This window comes from Saccopteryx leptura, chromosome 2 (genome assembly GCF_036850995.1).
Source record: "Saccopteryx leptura isolate mSacLep1 chromosome 2, mSacLep1_pri_phased_curated, whole genome shotgun sequence".
Lineage (NCBI taxonomy): Eukaryota > Metazoa > Chordata > Mammalia > Chiroptera > Emballonuridae > Saccopteryx > Saccopteryx leptura.
In genome coordinates this window covers 338,251,687-338,270,069 of record NC_089504.1, presented here as the reverse complement: position 1 = coordinate 338,270,069, position 18,383 = coordinate 338,251,687, and the positions used below count along the sequence as shown (strand labels likewise).

Genomic DNA, 18,383 nt, shown 5'->3' with positions numbered 1-18,383 from the left:
TAGGGAACAGGAGAGTTCAGAGTGTGAAAGTTCCTCTATGAACATGTGTTGAAAAAAATATTCCGACGGCTCAAATTTTACTACCGGATCCAGATAAGTTTTGTCAGACTGCTTTAAGGTCCCATGTGCCCAACCAGTTTTCCTACGATGCCATTCATCAGGCAGAGAAGGGAAGAGAATGCAAAATGTAAGGGTGTGCTTGTGTCTCCTCCACCTGCCCAGACAGAGCAGGCCACAGATGAGCAGTGAGCTGCTGGTAACATCTAGAGTGGGCATTTTTTATATACTCTGCTTCCCAAGTTCACAGAATATAGCAAATACCGGCTAGTTAAGAACTTAAATAATTAAACCTGAAAAGGTTTTTGAAAGGAGCAAAAATAATTGAAATGGACTTCAAATTAGCCTTTTTTATAATTTGAAAAAAGAATCGATTCTGGTGTTAAGAAAATTAGTCTCACCAAGACTAAAGTAATTATGTCATCAAATACGACCAGAGGATTTCCTTAGCACCTTAGATAGATTGTCAACTATGCCCTACCTAGACTGCAGACAAAACCAAGAGTATGTTGCAAATAAACATCAAAAAGCCCTTCAATTAAGTCTTCAGTGTCAAGTAAAATATGCTCGGCCCATCTTCTAAAGGTGTAAGAATTCTGCAATAGCATTGTTTCCAATTCCATTAATCAAAAAGGTATTAAAATTTAGCTCACTTTTGATGTACAACTTACTACTGTTTTCCTGAACATCATCCAAAAGCAAACAAGATTCCTTTCTGATAAATTTGTAGAACATCTAAAGTTCATCCTAGAGATAGCAGCACTATAAATCCTGTTTATTATGACTGAAGCACTTTGTAAGGCCTGAAAAACTTACAAAATGATTAATGGAATGTACCATAATTTTAAACTAGTGGTAACTCCAGAGGAAACAGGGGAGCTCCGTACTCACGTCCACTGGGAAAGGAATCCCTGGTAGGTTATCCAGCCTCTTTCGTTTGTACAAACTGTGTTATTCACATCTGGCCCCCAAGGTATGTAAGGGAAAACTTTAAACAAATCTTTAAGCTCATCGGGTGACAAAGCACAGTCTCTGTCCTGAGGATACACAAGGAAGCGCACATACTGCTTAGATCTCTAAGAGAGTAATTATCAAGCTCGAAAGCCCCCTCGTCTAGAAAAGCTATGCTTCTAAAACCTAACGTTGAAAAAATTTTACATTTTATCAAAGAAAATTTTTACATGTATACAAGAAAACTTATGCACAATTCTGTAGAAACCAGACTGTTTTATCTTGAGAAAATAATAAATATATTAAAGAAAGTATTTTTGCTAGTTTAACTTAAGAGCCTTTAAGCAATTTTTGGCTATGAGACATGAGTACCCCATAGCTAAGGGAACAGAGTTAAATCATTCACTGAGAAATATTTTCTCATGGAAAACAAATAGCAGCTAAAAGCTTACCAAATCATGCTTGTCAAAGGTGCTTTGGAGAAACAAATATGCATGATGATTTAACTCAGTAGTGCAATCAGGAGGTATTTTTAGCCTGTTGATGAAAAAATTTAAGTGTAAAACAAATCATTAATCAAATATTAAAATTTAAGAAATGAATATAAAATTATAAAAAGTCCTTTTGTGATTTAACACCATTTACAAAGTATCTTTGCTGGAGCCAATTGGACTTTCCAGGGAAAGTCACTAGAGTGGTGTGGTAATCCTCAAGTCATAATAATGCTCATTGCGAGTTGACATGTAAAATTTTTTTAAATATCCGAAGGGCAGGTTGAAGTAAAAATTTTACAAATAATCCTGATGAAACCATAATGGGTTTGTTCCTCCTATATAAACAAATTATAACTCATAATTATGTCAATACTGTAATGTGTTGAAAATGATGTAAAGAAATGTTATTTCTGCCTGATTTGATATTTTTTTCACCCACCCTGAGTTTAGTTCAATAAACACTTATCAAATGCACCGGGGCAGGTATACTAGGAACAAAAAAACAAGACAGGCTTTCTACCTCTGAGTAACCACATTCAAGGGGGAGATGGACCACAAACAGAAAAATCTCACTATCTCAACAGAATGAGACAAGTGCTGCGCATGGGTAAGCTAAGGATGCTCAGGGCCACCACAGGAAATGGAACGTCTCTGCCCTGGGGGTGAGGAGGTGTCAGCATTGCTGAGAGACACTGTCACCTGAACTGAGACTTGAAGGATTAGAGGCACTAATTAGGTTGAGGAGAGAGGGAGGGAGAAAGTGAAAATACCATGGGCAAAGCCTTGAGTAGAAAACAGTATGATTGGTGGACTATAAATAGTTTAGTATTTACTTCTAGAATGAAGGCAGGGAGAGAGCATGAGCAGATCATGAGTGACCTTGTTTACTGTGGTAAGAAGCTTTGGCTTTATCCTGTCTTGAAGGGAAGTGACATGGCCAAATCTGTATTTATATATCTATTAACCTAGCAACAGTGTGAAGTACAGGGGCAGAGAGTTTAATAAGAAAGCTAGAAAAATTCAAGTGGTGGCTCTAAGAGACTATTTTGCAGAAAATTCAAGGCAGAGAAATTCAAACATAAAGAAATTGAAAGCGATAATAGCATAAGCCACAAGTCTCAAGAGATACGAGTTTCCTCACTGTCATAGTTAAGAAAGCAATCAGCAACCCCCTGTAGAACTGTCTACCTGTGGCACAGAGAAGAAAACCCGATAAGAAGGTCCTGGGACAAATTTATTCATTCAATATAGATTTACTGAAAAATCTGAAATACCACTTGAGCCAAGATTTAATAACTTTGATGAGAGGTTTTGACTTAGAACTGATTAATGGACTAGGAATCCAACCAGAAAGAACTTTGCTCCCCCAATGACTGGGTAAGAAAAACACAACATAGACTTCCTGAACCCTTATATAGATAGATAGGGGTGCTATGCTAAAATAAAAAAACAGACAACATGAAGATAGCATGCCGCCGAAAGGGGGAAGAAAGGCTGAAGCCTCAAAGGCCAGACCTTGGGACGTCACTTCCCTGTTACAGGAGTGACATCCTATATAGCAAGTCAGTCTCTTGTTTGGGGGTGACACTGGGTCCAAATTTAAACAAACAGAGCCTAAAACATAGCATTAGCTAAAGGAAAATAACCACAAATAGACTGGTTGTTTAGGAAAAATATTTATTTCATCTTGTGCTAAACCTTAGGGAGCAGAAGGACTAATGAAAAAAAAAAAGCTAACCAATATACTACTCATCTATTGACTTCAAAAACTATGTCTAGCATCTTTTATCTTCTTCGGCAGTAAAATGAATTAAAAAAAAATTCTTATAATCTCCACGAGAAGAAAAGGAAAAGTTTGAGCTATGCTATAAATCAGTGGCTCATGACTGGGGATGATTTCACTGAGGAACATTTTCGGTTGTCACTACTGGTGGAGGAGGTGTTACTGGCATCTAAGGATGTGCTAAACATCCTATAACGCATGGGACAGACTCTACCACAAAGGAATACCCAGACCAGAAAGTCAATACAGCCCAGAAACCCTGTTATAAGCTCTCTATGATATACATAATTCCCCAAAGCCTACCTATCAGCTAAATAAAACTTTAAAATACTTGGCAAAAAGTACATACAAGGGGAACAAATACTCAGGTGTCAAATCCAGATCATCATCATAACCAAATCGTCGAAGCACAGTCCAAGTAGTTTCATGTCTCCCTCTCTGGATAAAAAGCGTGTGTAAGAAAAGAAAACCTGAAATAAAATGAAGTAAATACAGTTGATGTGCAAAAGGATACAGAGTCACATGGAAGAAAAGCATGTAACACAACGAATGGCAAGAGCTACATTCATGAACATACCCATACTAGTTTTGCATACTAAAAGTCAAATCAAAACAAAACTCACAAGTGTTTAATAAAAAGGGCTGATTTTAGAATCATTTCATTTATACACCCAGGTCAGCAAGAGATAGCACTAGAAGAAAGAGCCAAAAACACATCCCAACGAATACACTGACATTCACAAAATTATATGATAAAAATAAAGGAAATTGGCCTGACCTGTGGTGGCGCAGTGGATAAAGCGTCAACCTGGAAACACTGAGGTTGCCAGTTCAAAACCCTGGCTTGCCTGGCCAAGGCACATATAGGAGTTGATGCTTCCTGCTCCTCCTCTCTCTCCCTCTCTCAATCTCTCTCCCCCCCCTCTAAAATGAATAAATAAATTAAAATTAAAAAAAAAAAAAACAAAGGAAATTGTTTTATAGATCTTTGTGTATTATAATAAAAATTCCTGGTTTTCCATTTCATTTCTTATTTTACTGTTATTCTGTCACACTTTTTTTTTTTTTTTTTTGGACAGAGAGATTTAAAGTCATAGAGAGGGACAGATAGGGACAGACAGACAGGAAGGAAGAGAGATGAGAAGCATCAATTCTTCGTTGCAGCATCTTAGTTGTTCATTGATTGCTTTCTTGTATGTACCTTGACCAGAGGGCTACAGCAGATTGAGTGACCCTTTGCTCAAGCCAGCAACCTTGGGGTCATGTCTATGAACCCACACTCAAGCTGGCAACCTCTGTGTTTCAAACCTGGGTCCTCTGTTTCCCAGTCCGATGGTCTACCCACTGAGCAACCAGGTCAGGCTCTGTCACACTTTCCACAGGGAACATTTTGTATTTGGTAAATCTGACTGATAGACAAAATATCTTCCCTAAAAATAATTTCTACTTAGAAAATGCTTATGATCAGAAGAACTTTAAGATAAATTTGTTCCAGAAATCTCTTTCCCGCTGATGAACCCTCTACATTCCTGAGAGCCAAACAATTTCTCTCCCTCTAGTTTATGCTGACAGTAAGGATCACTATACCCTCCAAATTGCTTGTTGCTTCCAACTCCTACATAGAACCAAATTAGATTTTAGGCATATGAGTAAATAATAACATTTCCTTAAAGTATAAATAATGCTATTAAGACCTTCACCTTATGCCAAAATTTGAAAATATTAACTTCAAAAGGGGGAAAAACACCATTCACCCACCTTTCAGTGTCAGTCCACTGTCAGCCACACCATCACTTATATGTTTTCTGACTACATTCTTGACATCTTCCAGAGCTTGAGGAGCTAATGGAGTGTTGAAACAAATTCTCTAGCAAAAAACATAAAAAATCAGCATTAAAACCACAAATAACATATAAAAAACTGATCTACAAAACACTAAACCAATGAGTTGCAATCAAAAGAAACAAACTGTAACTTAGGATAATCTCAGCCTTGTATTATTTATATAAAACATGTCATACTTAGGAGAGAAACTACCTACTTTCCCTATCACATTTCTAAGCTACCGGGCTCTTTGTGAAGCTATGTTACACCAAACCAAGAAAAAAAAACATTTCATTGTTCAGACTACAAGTCATCCTGAAGACACTGATTGTATACCATGAAATAATGCTACCAAAGAGTCTCCTCAATTCCTAAGCATAAGAGTTTTATACCCTGAGCAAAGACATAAATAGCTTGATATGAAACATACTTTTACATGAAAGAAATTCAAGTTTATCAACAGATCACTGTTTAAACAAACAAATTCTTATAGCTTTTTCCTGCCAAAAGAAAAAAGAAAAAGAAAAACCACCACGATGAAAAGTACAGGGCTACCTGAAAGAAGTTGAGTTCAGCATCATTGAGAGTGCCATCGTTGTCTTGATCAGATATTTTAAATATACGAGTAAGGGCTTTTATACAGGCTGGTTTCAGCTATAAATTATTGAAGGAAAAAAAATTATTTTAATTAAAACAGTTGGAATTTTAAAAAATTATTTACATAAGTAAGGCTAAGAATAATTCTGATTGTCCTCACTGTCAAATATATAATATCAAATACAATCAACATGAAAATTTACTTTTACACTTGAGCTTTTTTAAGTAAATGAGAACCAATATTTGGAAGGGTCAAACTCTCTCCTCATGACTACAGATCCTCATGGATAAGAAAATAAAGTTCATCTTCAGAGGAAATTCATTTTTCCAGTCATATAAAGAAATATTTATTGCCCTGGTCAGCTGGCTCAGTGGTAGAGCATTGGCCCGGCGTGTGGAAGTCCCAGGTTCGATTCCTGGCCAGGGAGCACAGGAGAAGCGTCCATGTGCTTCCCCCTTCCCCCTCTCCTTTCTCTGTCTCTCTCTTCCCCTCCCTCAGCCAAGGCTCCATTGGAGCCAAGTTGGCCCAGGGGCTGAGGATGGCTCCATGGCTCTGCCTCAGGCGCTAGAATGGCTACAGTTGCAGTGGGGCAATGCCTCAGATGGGCCAAGCATCACCCCCTGGAGGGCATGCTGGGTGGATCGGGTCAGGCACATGCAGGAGTCTGTCTGTCTACCTCCCCCCCCTCACTGCATCTCACTTCGAAAAAAATACCAAATATATATATATATTATTGCCCTGGACAGTTGACTCAGTGATAGAGCAACAATCTGGCATATGGATGTCCCCAGGTTCAATTCCCAGTTAGGGCACAAAGGAGAAGCAACCACCTGCTTCTCCTCTCCCTCCCTTCCCCCCCCCCCCCTCACTCTCCCTCCTTCAGCCAGTGGCTCCACTGATTTGAGTGAGACACTGAGCAGAGAACGGCGGGTGCTGAGGATCGCTCCTGGAGCCTCCCCTTCAGGTGCTAAAAATAGCTGGCTGCAAGCATTAGTCCCAGAGGGGTGTTGCTGATGGATCTGGTGGATCTAGTGGATCCGGTTGGGGCACATGAGGGGACCCCCACACACTTAAAAAAAAAAAGAGAGAAGAAAAAGATTTCTAAAACTACTAAAGGCTTTCCTTCCCAACCTCTGATTTTATAAAACAATTTCAGCTCCACTGAGATATAATCAACTGCTGATTTTTGACCATCAACCTTCTGGTAGTAGAATGAAACTAATGTTTTGATTTGTCACTCGTATGTGTGTTTGCCAAAGTTGGGATATAAAACATGCTTATATACAAGCAAGTGGCAAAATAGCACTGGTAGATAAGTGTAAAAGCCTTTCATGAACTTCCTATTATCAGATAAAAATTACTTGTATTTTAAAAAGAATCCTGCTTTTTGTGACTCTATAAAAGTTTTCTATTTAATTCTGCCAGAAATATATTTTGGCAACTTCCTTAATCTTTGTTTTAGTATTTACAATTAATAGAACAAATATTTGCCTGTTTAAAATAAGGCCCACAAGCTTCTAATCTGTATAATTGCTAAAGGATAATCATTGTCAACAATTTTCAGAAAATTAAAATTTCAAGATTTTTAAATTATTTTTATTTATTTATTCATTTTAAAGGGGACAGAGAGAGAGAGAGAGAGAGAAGGGGGGGAGGAGCAGGAAGCATCAACTCCCATATGTGCCTTGACCAGGCAAGCCCAGGGTTTTGAACCGGCGACCTCAGCATTCCGGGTCGAAGCTTGATCTACTGTGCCACCACAGGTCAGGCTCAAGATTTTAATTAAAATTAAAATCTCTGAAGTAGGTCTCTTCACAGAAATTATACAGTAAGGTGAGAAAGTGTGTACTTATTAGCTTTAGTGATATGGCTATGCAGAGTAAACAGTAATGATGAGTTCTGAACATGCTATCAAACTCAAATGCAATAAAGAAATTCTTTAGCCCCATGTTCATCGCAGCATTATTCACAGTGACTAAGACATGGAAACAACCAAAATGTCCCTTGTTAAAGGATTAGATAAAGAAGATGTGGTACAAATATACAGTGGAATACTACTCTGCCATAAGAAATAATGACATAGTAACATTTACGACAACATGGATGGACCTTGAGAACATTATACTGAATGAAATAAGTAAACCAGAGAAAGCTAAGAACTGTATGATTTCACACATAGATGGGATATAAAACTGAGACTTATGGACATAGATAAAAGTGAAGCAGTTACCTGGGGGAGGGAGATGTGGGGAAAGGGAGTGAGGGAGGGGGAGGGGAAGGGTGTAAAGAGAGACAAATATAAGGTGATGGAAAATGATTTATCTTGAGTGATGAGTATACAACATAATCAATAGTTCAAATGTTATAGAAATGTTCACCTGAAACCTATGTACTCTTATTGATCAATGTCACCCTGTTAAAGTTAATTTTCTAAATAAAATTTTTAAAAAAGTCTTTTAAAAATAGGAAAGGAAATAATTATTTTCCCAAACATACACAGATATTTCTTTTGTTTTAAATTGGGTCTCTAGGAGAGCAATTTGATACAGTGAAAAAAAAGATAAAAACCTAAGATACAAAGTGATTAAAAAGAACGGAGAAAAAAAGTCAAACATTTAAGAGAGCATTGGATAGGCCTTCCTTTATAAAAGAGTACTAATTAACAGTGGTTGGCAAACTCATTAGTCAACAGAGCCAAGTATCAACAGTACAACGACTGAAATTTCTTTTGAGAGTCAAATTTTTTAAACTTAAACTATACAGGTAAGTACATTCCTTATCGAGGTAGCGCCTGCATATGGTATTCTGTGGAAGAGCCACACTAAAGGGGCCAAAGAGCTGCATGTGGCTGGCGAGGCACAGTTTGCCGACCAGAAGACTATAACATATAACATCTACAATCATGGGTGAATTTTTTAAGAAATAAAGAATGTGATCCTAATACTAGATATCCAAGATTAATAAAGATTACATTGCTATATTTTATTTACTCTTTTATTTTTTCTATTTCTTTTTTTATTGATTTTAATTTATTGTGTTTACATAGATTCTAGTGTCGCCCTGAAGCATCCCCCCTCCCCCGTATTCCCCTCAACATCCCCCTTGTCCCCCTCTCCCGATAGCGCCCTCCCCCCTTCCCTTCAGGTTTATCCCATCCTATCATCCCCTTCCCCTCCGTCCTCTTTTCCTCTGTTCCCTTTTATTTACTCTCCTTTTAAACGTCTGTTACATGCCTGACCTGTGGCAACACAGTGGATAAAGCATCAACGTGGAATGCTGAGGTCACAGGTTCAAAACCCTGGGCTTGCCCAGTCAAGGCACATACGACAAGCAAGCAATGAACAACTAAAGAGAAGCACCTATGAGTTGATACTTCTTGTTCCCCCACTTGTTCCTTCTCTCCGTAAAAATCAATAAATAAAATCTTAAAAAAAAAAAGAACTGATAACAAACTAATAGAGGGGATTTAATGCACCACTAGGCTAAAGCCTCAGAGATAAATCCCTATGAGACTGTTTCCCAAATTTCCTTGATCATAAGATATAGCACCTGGCTAAATCAGAATGCAATCTGTGATTTTAACAAGTACACCTAGTGATCAGTAAGAGACGACTTTGGGGAATTCTGGATTAGGAGTAAATTAGAAAGAAGCATTCCAATTAAGGAACAGTAAACCAGGATTAAGGAAAAGTAAATTAGGGTCAGATTAAGGGATAACTCAGATTAATTACTTATACCAGAAGTCAGTACTTTTTCTGTTCTGGGTCACAAAGCAAAAAACCAACAGATAAAATCAAGAATGGCATGGAGGTATTTATATAGCAAGAGAGAATCAAATTTCCACAGGTTTTTTATATATTTTTGATTGATTTTAGAGAGACCGAGAGAAAGGGGCATGAAAAAGGAGGGAGAAGGAGAGAGGAGAAGAGAGGGGGAAGGAAGGAGAGAGGGGGAAGGAAGGAGAGAAAGGGTAGGGAGGGAGGGGGAGAAAGAGAGCGAGCAAGCATTCATCTGTTGTTCCATTTAGTTGTGCACTCATTGGTTGCTTCCCGAACGCGCCCTGACTGGTGATCAAACCCACAACCTTGGTGTTTCAAGATGCTACTCTCTAACTGACTGAGCTAGTTGGCCAGGACACCACAAAGTTTTTACTAACAAAATTTAAAATATAATAGTAACAGTATAAATTTGCTATATAAGTCTACTAACAAGAAGAATAAAAACCTCAGAGGATAACATTTTGCTAAGTTGGGGTTCAAATTAGTATTCACTATCATAAAAATTGATTGTAAATGTTTATCTGTTAATGCTGATCTGCAATGAGATTTTACATATTTCATCTTTGGAAAGTCTTTTTGCACAGTTATATACTGCCAAAACTGATACATACCCATAAACATATCATTTTATACTTGATCTTAGAGCCAAAAGGCCGAGAAGTGATAACATATCGTTTTAATTGGGCATACTCATTGCTTGGAAAGCATTTATAGAATTAGATTAGATTATTTTCTTGGTTTTCACATGTTAGCTTTCATTACACTGCAGATTAATGAGTTCCCACTGAAGGCTGGGAGGAAGCTCCTCAACTGCATAGTCAAATGGAGTGCGAATATGGAAATTTCCTTTGCACTTGCACTGAGGTCCAAAAAAAAAAAAGAAAAAGATAAATGATGCTGAACTGTAGTCTGAGCTTAGAAGATATATCTGCTTTGCTGACTCAAACTCGACTTTTTTCTTTTCTTGTTTTGGCATAAGTAAAGCATCGACAATAAAATAAAACGTCACACAGTACAGGGACACTCATGGTACTGGAAACACTGTCAAGTTGTAACTGCGTCAGTGCAATCAGGCAGCACTCTGCACTTCAGCTGTGCACGTCAGCCCTGAGGAGGGACCAGAGTACCACATACAAGTGCTCTGGCAACTACTCAACTCTGCCTTTGCAGCAGGACAGCAGCCACAGACAAACATAAAGAAACGAGCATGGCTGTGTTACATAAAAATTTATGAACGAGTTCTAAATGCACATAATATTCTCATATCACAAAATATTAATTCCTTTGATTTTTTTTGCAATCATTAAAAAATGTAACATGAAAAAAAAAATGTAACATGTATTTTTAGCTTAGGCTATACAAAAACAAGTGGCTGGCCAAATTTGCCACAGAGGTCAAATTCAGCCAACCATTCACCTGTCCTATACTATAAACTTTTCCCGGAAAAAATCTGCAATTTAAAAAAATATATATTTGTTTATAAATTTTTTTAAATTCCCATTAGGGAAATGCAAATCAAAACAACAGTGAGCTACCATTCACATCTACTCGGATGGCTATAATAATAAAGTGGTGAAAGGGAGAGAATAGCAAGTGTTGGCAAAGATGTGGAGAAACTGGAAACTTCATATAATTTAGTGATTCCTCAATAAGTTAAATACAGAATTATCATGTAATCTAGCAATTTCATTCCTAAATATACTCATCAAAGGAATTGAAAACAGATATTTAAACTTTTTTGGTATGATTTTTGTATGTTTTTTTTCTTTTTCTTCTTTTCCAAGTGAGAGGGGAGAAAGAAAGAAAGGCTCCCACATGTACCCTGACCAGGATCCACCCAGCAGCCTCTGTCTAGGGCCAATGACTGCCCATCTGGGGCTATGCTGGCAACCAAGCTATATTTAGAGCCTGAGGCAGAGGTTCCATGGAGCCATCCTCAGCACCCAAGTCCAATGTGCTCAAACCAATCAAGCCATGGCTACGGGAAGGGAAGAAAGGAAGAGAAGAGAGGAAGAAGAGAGAGTAGGGAGAGGAGGAGGGGTAGAGAAGAAGATGTCACCTCTCCTGTGTGCCCTGGCCAGGAATTGAACCTGGGACACCCATATGCCACATTGATGCTCTACCACTGAGCCAACTGACAAGGACCCAAACTTCTATGTTAATGTTCATAGCAGTTACATTCACAATGGACAAAAAGTGGAAAACACAAAAGTCCATCAACAGAAGAATGGATAAACAGAATGTGGAATATATCCAAACAATAAAGTATTATTTAGACATTACAAGGAATGAAACAGTAACACATACTATAACATGGATGTACCCCGAAAACGTTATTATGCTATGTAAAAGAAGCCAAACACAAAGACCACATACTGTATAAATCCATTTACAGGAAATGTCCATAAAAGGCAAATCCATACAGACAGAAAGTAGATTACTGGTTGCCGATGTCAGGGGGAATGAGGGTGACTACTAATGGTTTTCTTTCTGGGGATAATGAATGTTCTAGAATTAGACAGCAGTAATCACTACTGTGTGATTATACTAAAAACCACTGAATTGGACACTTTAAAATGGTGAATGTTATGACATGTGAGTTATAGCTTAATTAAAGAATTAATTAATTTTAAAAGTATATGGCAAAATATTGTTCAATTTTAGATATTTTGGTAAGAAATTACTGTTTATTGGCTATGAAACAAAAGGGAGTACTGAATTTGCATTACATGTAGTAACCACATCAAATAACTACAGAAATTTTTCCTTTGTGTATGGTTTTAAGTTTATGGGCTTTATAGTAAGTAGCAAAGTAAGACCATTAGCTACCATATTTCCCCATGTACACTCCTATATAGATATAAGACACCGAAATTTGAAAAAAATATATTACATAAAGTTATTAAACTCAAGTTTTATTCATCATAAAATTCATACAACTCCTCATCCGCATGAAAAAGTGGAAAACGCAAGTAAAAAACTACAACCACTGTATAAGACGTACCTAGTTTTAGATCCCACATTTTTTGGAAAAGGGTGTGCCTTATACATAGGTAAATACAGTAAATCTGGATTTTTTTTTCTTTTTTACAGAGTCAGAGAGAGGGATAAATAGGGACAGACAGAACGAAGAGAGATGAGAAGCATCAATCATCAGTTTTTTGTTGTGGCACTTTAGTTGTTCATTGATTGATTGCTTTCTCATATGTGCCTTGACCGTGGGGCTACAGCAGACCGAGTAACCCCTTGCTCTAGCCAGTGACCTTGGGTCCAAGCTGGTGAACTTTGCTCAAACTAGATGAGCCCGCACTCAAGCTGGCAACCTCGGGGTCTTGAACCTGGGTCCTCCGCATCCCAGTCCGACACTCTACCCACTAAGCTACCGCCTGGTCAGGCCTGGATTTTTTTTGTTACTGCCAATTCTTCTGTCTGTTCTAATGGCATTTCCTTAAATCGTATTTGATCTGAAATATTTTTCTAAATATTTAATGTAAATATCTTTGAAAAAAAGTACCAGAAAATATAATAAGAAATAAATTTAAATTTCAGAAGTTTACAACAATACTTAAGAGGTACTAAAAATACCTGCCATACTAGCTACTACCTACACATTCCAACCCCTACTAACACAAACGGAAGGGTCAGGGCTGGTTACCTCTTTCTCTTCTGGGCAGTACAAGGGCCCGGTAGGATGAAGAACAGCTTTCTGTGCATAATAAAAGAGCTCTGATATGTTCTTCAGGTTTTTTGCTGAACACTAAAAAAAAAATAATAATAATAAAAATTTAAAATTTTACACTCTGAAAGCAATTATGAGAGCTAAAAGCAATTTTAAAACTCTCAATATAAAGTAATACTATTTCTTGAAGAAACTGAGTCTACAGCCATACCACCCTGAACGCTCCCAATCTCGTCTGATCTCGGAAGCTAAGCAGGGTCACTACCTGAATGAGAAGAAACTGAAAAATGAGTTTTTCTTAGAGGTTATCACAAGATAATTGTTTACAAAAAGCTCAAAGGCCAACTTCAAGTTCTCTGTTTTATTTGATTTAGCTGACTTCACAAATTGCAGGAAACGCATTCCCTCCCACATCTCCCCCACTCCTATTCCACACCTCAATTTAGTGAGAATTCACAAACAGTAAATTTCAAAATCAAGTAAGGCATACCTCCACACAGGTTTCTATTTCTGTGTACTGGTTCATAATAGGAAGGATGGTCTCCATGCTACTATATTCCACTAGATCAGATTTGTTCCCAACCAATATCAAAGGCAGCCTGAAATAAACAGGGCACATTGTAATAATAAGGAAGGCAAAAAAAAATATTAGACTTAATGTACATCATAACCCTTTCTAACAAATAAGCTTTACTTAATCTCCCCAATATGAACTCTCTATTGTAGTCAGCTCAAGCCCACTAGAGAGCATATTCAACAAGTATTTACTGAGTACCTATTATAAGCCAGGTACTGTTGTAGGCATTAAGGACACAAGGCAAACAGAGCCCCTCCCCATTCCAATAGTGAAAATCAGAAAATGGACAATAAGCAAATAAACAAACAAGACAATTCCCGCCTGACCAGACAGTGGCGCAATGGATAGGGCATCAGACTAGGATGCGGAGGACCCAGATTTGAGACCCCAAGGTTGCCAGCTTGAGCGTGGGGTTACCCAGTCTGCTGTAGCCCCACAATCAAGGCACATATGAGAAAGCAATCAATGAACCACTAAAGAGCCACAATGAAAAACTGATGCTTCTTATCTGTCTCCCTTCCTGTCTGTCTGTCCCTATCTATCCCTCTCTCTGTCAAAAAAAAAAAAAAAAAAAAAGGCAATTTTCAATTCTGTAAGTGCTATGAAGAAAATAAATAGGGGGATATGGGATAGAGTAATGAAGAAAAGGAACTAATTATATGTGATAATCAAAGAAAACTCTCTGACAAAGTGGCACTTGAGTCAAGGAGTGAAGGATGAAATGGAATCTAGGGAAGAGCTGGCCGGGAAGAAAGAACAGCATGTACAAAGGCCCCAAATTGAAAATATATCCTGATTAGTCCAAAGAACAAGAAAATGTGAGAGTGGCTGGGAAGTCCTGAGCCAAAGAGAAGAGGTATGAAATGGGGCTGGAGAGAGGAGCAAAGACCAGACACGTAGGGCTTACAGACGTAGTAAGGAGTGTAGGTTTCATAAAAAGTGTAAAATGGGAAGCTACCGGGGAAATGACATGATCTGATGGACCTTTTATTTTTATTATTTTTAAAAATTTATTTATTACTTTTATAGAGAGAGGAAAAAGGGAGAGATAGGGTGAGGCATTTCGATCTGTTTCTGTATGTGCCCGACCAGGATCGAATCTGCAACCTCTGCATACCAGGATGACACTCTTAACCACCCGAGCCATCATCCAAAGCCTGATGGACCTTTTAATGTGAAGTCATTTGTTGTCTTTTAGAGATACACAGTGAAATATTTACAGGATGATATGTACGACACAGCTGATAGATTAGATATGGAGGTTGATGGAAAGGAAAAACAAAAACAAAAAACCTATAGGTTTTTACCTAGACAAAATGAGTATATATCCTAAAACAGAAAAGATTGAGAGTTGTTTGGTTTTTTGGGGGGGTAGAGTGGGCTGGGGAAGGCAGGCAGGGAATTAAGGATTTTATTTCAAACAAGTTAAATCTGACAGACCTATCAGAAATCTAAATGGGTATAGAAGCCTAGTGGAGAACTGTCATTCGTGCCCCTGCAAGAGATTCTGGAGGGAAAACAAATCATCTTGATGGAACTCCAGATTGCAATAGAAATATCTGCACGTATTTATTTACCCCCTAGTGTAGTTATGCTTAACAGAGCTGATCCACTATATAACCCAAATATAGACTCCTGACAGAGCCAGAGGAGTTTCCAAAAAATGTACTGATCTGCAATCAATAGTGGGCTCAGAGTAATTTAGGGAGCTTTAAAAAATAACATGTCCAAGCCCTACTCCAAATCTACTAATTTTAAAACTCCAGGGGTGGGGCAAAAGCATCTATATATATTTTTTAAGTACCTCAGATGACAGTAATGGGCACTCCCAATTAAGAACCACTGTAACAGGGGGTGGGGGTATGGTAGAAAAAGATGAAGGAGAATAAAAGGTACCAACTTCCAGTTATAAAATAAATAAACCTCGAAGATGTAGTGTACGGCACAGGGAACACAGTCAATAACTGTGTAATAACTTTGCACAGTAACAGATGATTACTAGACTTAGTCTGGTGATCACATCATAAGGTATATAAATTTTTAATTACTTTGTTGTATACTTGAAAACAAATATAATATTGTAGGCCAACTATACTTTAATGAAAAAAATGTTTTTAAACACTGTAACAATAGTCCAAGGAAGTCCTAAGGAAGAATATATATGTAACAAATATAAACTTAAGGGAGGAAGGTATTAAAAAGTGTAAGGGCCACCCTAGCCGGTTGGCTCAGCAGTAGAGCGTCAGCCCAGCATATGGAATTCCTGGGTTTGATTCCCAGCCAAGGCACACAGGAGAAGCACCCATCTGCTTCTCCACCCTTCCCTCCCTCCTTTCTCTCTATCTCTCTCATCCCCTCCCACAGCCAAGGCTCCACTGGAGCAAAGCTGGCCTGGGCGCTGAGAATGGCTCAATGACATGGGTCCCCAAACTACAGCCTGCGGGCCACATGCAGCCCCTTAAGGCCATTTATCCGGCCCCCGCCGCACTTCCGGAAGGGGCATCTCTTTCATTGGTGGTCAGTGAAAGGAGCATAGTTCCCATTGAAATACTGGTCAGTTTGTTGATTTAAATTTACTTGTTCTTTATTTTAAATATTGTATTTGTTCCTGTTTTGTTTTTTTACTTTAAAATAAGATATGTGCAGTGTGCATAGGGATTTGTTCATAGTTTTTTTTATAGTCCGGCCCTCCAATGATCTGAGGGACAGTGAACTGGCCCCCTGTGTAAAAAATTTGGGGACCCCTGCTCTATAACCTCTGCCTCAGGTGCTAAAATGGCTCTGGTTGCAATGGAGCAGTGGCCCAGTAGGGCAGAGCATTGCCCCCTGGTGGGCATGCCGGGTGGATCCCAGTTGGGCATATGTGGGAGTCTGTCTCTGCTTCCCCGCTTCTCACTTCAGAAAAATACAAAAAAAAAAGTATAAGGGCCATATAATAAAGAAACAGACTACCTTAAGATGAGATAAGTTGACATAAAAAAGTAAGTATGCTCATATGATTCAAAAAGGGAAAAATATAGCCACCCCCAAGGAAGCTCAATTAGATCTTCAAATGTCAAAAGCCACTTTCAGATAATAGTATAAGGGCCGGAAAACTAACCACAGCATTGTCGGAAGCTGTCATACTAAAGCTTGGTCCAAGCTGGTGTTTGATAGATCCTGGCAAAAGTGCCTTCTCTGAAGAGTTCCTCCTGAAACAGCTTAAGTAATTAGCAGGAAGAGCAAGTGTCAGGAGAATACAGGTGTAGGATCCTCTAAGGCAGCCCTGTCTAATACACCTTTCTGCGATGACAGAAATGTTCCTTGTAAGTACTACTCATTACTGTAATCACTAGCCACAAGTAGCTTCTGAGCACTTGAAATGTGGCTAAGAGTGTTCAAGAAACTGAGTCTTTACTTTAAAAAAAAAACCCTGGCCAGATAGCTCAGTTGGTCAGAGCATTGTCCCAATAGACAAAGGTTGCAGGTTCGATCCCCAGTCAGGGCACAAGAATCAACCAATGAATGCATAAATAAGTGAAACAACAAAATTGATGGTTCTCTCTCTCTCTCTCTTTTTTTCCTTTTTTTTTTTTTTTTTTTTTTTTAGTGAGAGTAGGAGAGATACAGAGACAGACTCCCACATGCGTCCCAACCGGGATCCACCAGCAACCCGACTGTGTAAAATGCTCTGCCTGTCTGGGGCCACTCAAAACCGAGCTATTTTTAGCGCCTGAGGCAGAGGCTCCATGTAGCCATCCTGAGCGCCCGGGCCAATGTGCTGGAATCAATCAAGCCACTGGCTGCAGGAAGGGAAGAGAGAGAGAGAAAGAGAGAGAGAGAAGTGGAAGAGGAGGAGTGGAGAAGCAGATAGTCACCTATCCTGTGTACCCTGGCCAGGAATCAAACCCAGGACTTCCACATGCCAGGCTGATGCTCTACAGCTGAGCCAACTGGACAGGGCGGTTCTCTTTCTCTCTCTCTCTTGCTCTCTCTCTCTCTCGTTCTTTGTGTGTCTCTCTTTTTCCCCCTCTCTCTAAAATCAATAAAAAGAAAGAAGAAACTGAATTTTTTAGTTTTATTTCATTTTACTTAATGTTAAATTGTCACAACTGACTAGAAGCTATTGCACTGGATAGTGTCAATCTAAAGGGTCATTCTGTTCTTTCTACCTTGACAGTAAATCCCCACAAAGTTTAAAACCAAAGAGGAGCCATCAGAGCTGCAAGGCATAGCATATACAAAGCTAGCTTAGTCACAAAGTCCCCTATATGTAAATATGTGACACAGGGTGACCTCACATTCATCTGTTTACAACCAGATCTTAGGTTTCAAAGCACAAGAAATGCCCACCAAAAAATTCAGCAAAGGACCAGATGTGTACAATATATAGAGATTAGTCTGCTTTTCTAACGTTTAAAAAACTCAAATCCTTCATAAATAACACGTTCAATTACATAACACTGCAAGAAAAATGTTTTGTTTCCATTTTGACTTAAACCTCAAAGCATATATATTGAGAACTATCATTCTGCTCAAGAAAAACCAGAATGTGGGTTCTCTCGCTTTCCCCATCATATGTGTGTCTGTGTGTGTACCTTCCAAAGAATCTCAAAGAAATGTCCCTATATAAATTCCTAAATGAAAAGCCCTAGAGTTTTT

General features: G+C 38.5%; 1 protein-coding gene across 8 annotated transcripts in view; it reads right to left on the bottom strand.

The window, feature by feature from the left end:
• The window catches only part of RHOT1 (ras homolog family member T1), a 74,454-nt gene that overhangs the window by 25,160 nt on the left and 30,911 nt on the right, over positions 1–18,383 (bottom strand). For all 8 annotated transcript variants that reach the window (XM_066363788.1, XM_066363791.1, XM_066363790.1 and 5 more), the window contains exons 7-13: positions 13,656–13,764; positions 13,142–13,243; positions 5,665–5,763; positions 5,044–5,152; positions 3,635–3,755; positions 1,461–1,545; positions 949–1,094 (exon numbers count right to left, since the gene is read on the bottom strand). In XM_066363788.1, the coding sequence (XP_066219885.1) occupies positions 949–1,094; positions 1,461–1,545; positions 3,635–3,755; positions 5,044–5,152; positions 5,665–5,763; positions 13,142–13,243; positions 13,656–13,764 (771 nt within the window). The remainder of the gene's footprint in view (positions 1–948; positions 1,095–1,460; positions 1,546–3,634; positions 3,756–5,043; positions 5,153–5,664; positions 5,764–13,141; positions 13,244–13,655; positions 13,765–18,383) is intronic.